The 3345-nt window shown below is 48.6% G+C and overlaps 1 protein-coding gene across 1 annotated transcript; it reads left to right on the top strand.

Moving 5' to 3' along the window:
* Window positions 1-709: 709 nt before the first annotated feature.
* On the top strand, window positions 710-1642 carry LOC119297713 (ethylene-response factor C3-like). Its single transcript, XM_037575389.1, has one exon. It carries the CDS (start codon window positions 761-763, stop codon window positions 1502-1504), a length of 744 nt encoding a protein of 247 aa, XP_037431286.1. The 5' UTR covers window positions 710-760; the 3' UTR covers window positions 1505-1642.
* Window positions 1643-3345: the final 1703 nt, after the last annotated feature.

The raw sequence follows: 3345 nt of genomic DNA, 5'->3' as shown, positions 1-3345 counted from the left end.
TGGCTTCGCCGTTCGCCAATCTGGGCGGGTTTTCTTTTCAAATCACCTTTTAATTTTCATCTACTCCATGCATATTACTCCATGCATATGTGCACATGCATGACGCCGTACGTTCGGCGTAGATGCATGCACCCTCCATATGCGCCTCATGTGCTAGCTTCAGGAGCCAGCCTGCTAATTTGGGTTAGATTGCACACTACTTACGTATGTACGTATACCTACTGTGTATACATCGTATTAGGAAAAGATACTGACTTGATGACGCCCGGGTGCGTTGTTGTATCCAGCCGCCCTACGTCATTCGCATCTGTGCAATCTTATTCGTCCATACTACTACTATAGAATATACTCCTTCCGTTCCTAAATATTTGTCTTTCTAGACATTTCAAATGACTACTACATACGGATGTATGTAGACATATTTTATAATGTAGATTCACTTATTTTGCTCCGTATGTAGTCATTTGTTGAAATGCCTAGAAAGACAAGTATTTAGGAACGGAGGGAGTAGATCGGTCCTGCATGCAATGCGAGGCCCGTGTAGCTGTAGCTGATGGATGGACAAGTTGATCTATAGATTACAGTTGTGTCATTACAAGTCAAAGCTTGTCTGCCCCGTGTAGCTGCGTTTGTTCGCTGAACGCTGGGTATATATAGAGAGATATACGGATTGTCTCGTAGACTCGACGTATATGCTGCTGGTCTTAACTCTGGATTATCTCCGCCTCGTCCACAAGGCTTAGATTTAGCTTAATTATACATGGAGCTACCTACAGGTGAACACTCCTACCACCACGGCTACTCTATTTCTTTCTCCTCCGGCACACCACAGTACACACATCATCAGCGTGCGCAAGCTCGAGCTCGTTCTGACATGGAGGTCGACCACCAGCGGTTGTCGTTCCTCATGGAAGCTACCTCCATCACCAGCAAGGACGACGGCTCACCTCCCGCCTCTGCAGGAGACGCGGCCGGCGACCACAGTGGATGCAGCGAGTTCATGGCGACTCCTGTCGCGTGGCCGCCGCTGGGACTCCAGGGGTGCTCCAGTGGTTCATGCAGTGCGCCGGACTCGCCGTTCATCGGGGTGCGGAAGCGGCCGTGGGGCAAGTACGCCGCCGAGATCCGGGACTCCACCCGCAACGGCGCCCGTGTTTGGCTTGGCACGTTCGACACTCCGCATGCCGCCGCGCTCGCCTACGACCAGGCCGCTTTCTCCGTGCGCGGCCCGGCCGCCGTGCTCAACTTCCCGGTCAAGCTTGTGCAGGAGTCGCTGCGCGCGCTCGGCATCGGCGGGGCCGCCGCCGCGGGGGACTCGCCTGCGCTCGCGCTGAAGCGCCGCCACTGCATCCGGAAGAGAAATCCCAAGAACAAGAGGAGGACGGGCACGGCGACGGTGGCAGCGGGAGCCGATGCTGCATCGTCATTGTCAGCGTGCGTGCTGGAGCTGGAGGACCTTGGAGCCGACTACCTCGAGGAGCTGCTCACCATGTCGGATCTGTGAGCCACCGCTCCGCTCATGCATCCTATATATGTATATATGATGACTTGATGTGTCCGTCATGGTGAACCGAACCGAGAGCTCCTGCCATTTCTTTCCGTGAGAGCGACGCCGTGTTATGCAGAGGTAGCGGCGAGCTATCGCATCCGTTTTACATTGCTGGCTTGCTGCCGTGCCCACCATCACTTCCATTCCATGTTTGTAAATGGCATGCAACATTCTCTAAGGTATCAACGAAGCCGAGCCCAAGTAGGACGCTAGCCTAGTCCGACTTTGAATTAACAAAGATATCAACCGGCCAGGATACAACTGCAGCATGCAACCAAGTAGAACAACAGAACGCGGCAAGATAGAGAGGCGTTGGAAAACAGCTAACTAAGCCTCGGACACTTCACGCATGAAGAATATAAAAAAGAACACATAGATGAAGAAGTCGAGGTCCTCCACCGCGACTAAACATGAACGGAAGCAATGTCGGCTCTGAAGACGGAATGAAGATGCACCTACATGGCCTGCCATCACCAGACACTAAGGACCTCGGTACGACACATCCATCCAACTTCTTCTCCGAAGGTGGACACAACCTCCTCGCTTGGATCGCAAGACGTCGCACCGTCGAAGAACGAAAAGTTCCACATGAACATCGATGGAAGCCATCGGATAGTCCCAAAGAGCAGATCAGAGCACCCAAATGTGCCGAAGAGGCTCACCCAAAGTAGAGTGCCCTACACGGCCCACTGCCAGAACACGCCGAAGGAAAAGAGCTCAGGCTTGGATGAAGAAGGACATGCCATCGGCTGCTGCCAACGAACCCACACATTGCCCACTGCTACTTATATAGTTCATCGGGATTTCCATGAAGGGGAAGGATGATGTAGCACAATAGCGAAGTATTTCCTGCAGTTAAAAATCATGGTTTATCGAATCAATAGGAGCCTTCACGAGAAACAGATAAACGGTACCTACACACACAAAGCAAATACTTGTACCCAACGAAGGCAAGGGGGTTGTCAATTCCCTCGTTCTTGCCAGTTACAAGGATTAAATCTGGTAGTGATAGATGGATAATATAAAAATAAAATAAAAGATAATAAATTGCAGCAATGTATTTTTAAGGTTTTAGTAAAATAAAGTGAATTGGAACCCGGGGGCCATAGCATCACTAGAGGCATCTCTCCCATAAGCATAATAACAAGGTGGGTAGACAAATTACTGTTGGCAATTGATAGAAAACACATAGTTATGATGATATTTATGACATGATCAATATATAGACATTATGTCTGTGACAAGTAGACCGGCATCCATCTGCATCTACTGTCATTACTCCATTTCGAGAGCGCTTCTATGCTTGCCTCTCTAGATATTAAGTTCAATAACAAACACAGTAATGATTTAACCATGAGACATAATGTAGACAAAATAAGACCAATCAATATGATCCAACCCCATCATTTTACCCTTAGTAGCAAGAATACAAATACGTGCCTCACTACCCCTTCCGTCACTAGGTGAGGACACCGCAAGACTGAACCTACTACTATGCACCACTTCCACTGAAGATCTAATCTTCAACTTGCCCAAAGAAAACTCATAGATCGAAAAGCATTACGTAGCTATAAACGATCACACATAATAAAGTTTAGAGAAGAATTAATTGCTTTCAATGAATATCCATATCATAAACCCACAATTCATCGGATCCCAACAAATACACCACAAAAAGGGATTACATCATATCGATCTCCGAAGAGAACATGTATTGGAGATCAGAGAGAGAGAGAGAGAGAGAGAGAGAGAGAGAGAGAGAGAGAGAGAGATCTAGCTACTACGACGGACCCCTA

The sequence above is a fragment of the Triticum dicoccoides genome, chromosome 5A, assembly GCF_002162155.2.
Source record: "Triticum dicoccoides isolate Atlit2015 ecotype Zavitan chromosome 5A, WEW_v2.0, whole genome shotgun sequence".
NCBI lineage: Eukaryota > Viridiplantae > Streptophyta > Magnoliopsida > Poales > Poaceae > Triticum > Triticum dicoccoides.
The sequence above is the reverse complement of the archived record's forward strand: the minus strand, read 5'-3'. Positions and strand labels throughout refer to the sequence as shown.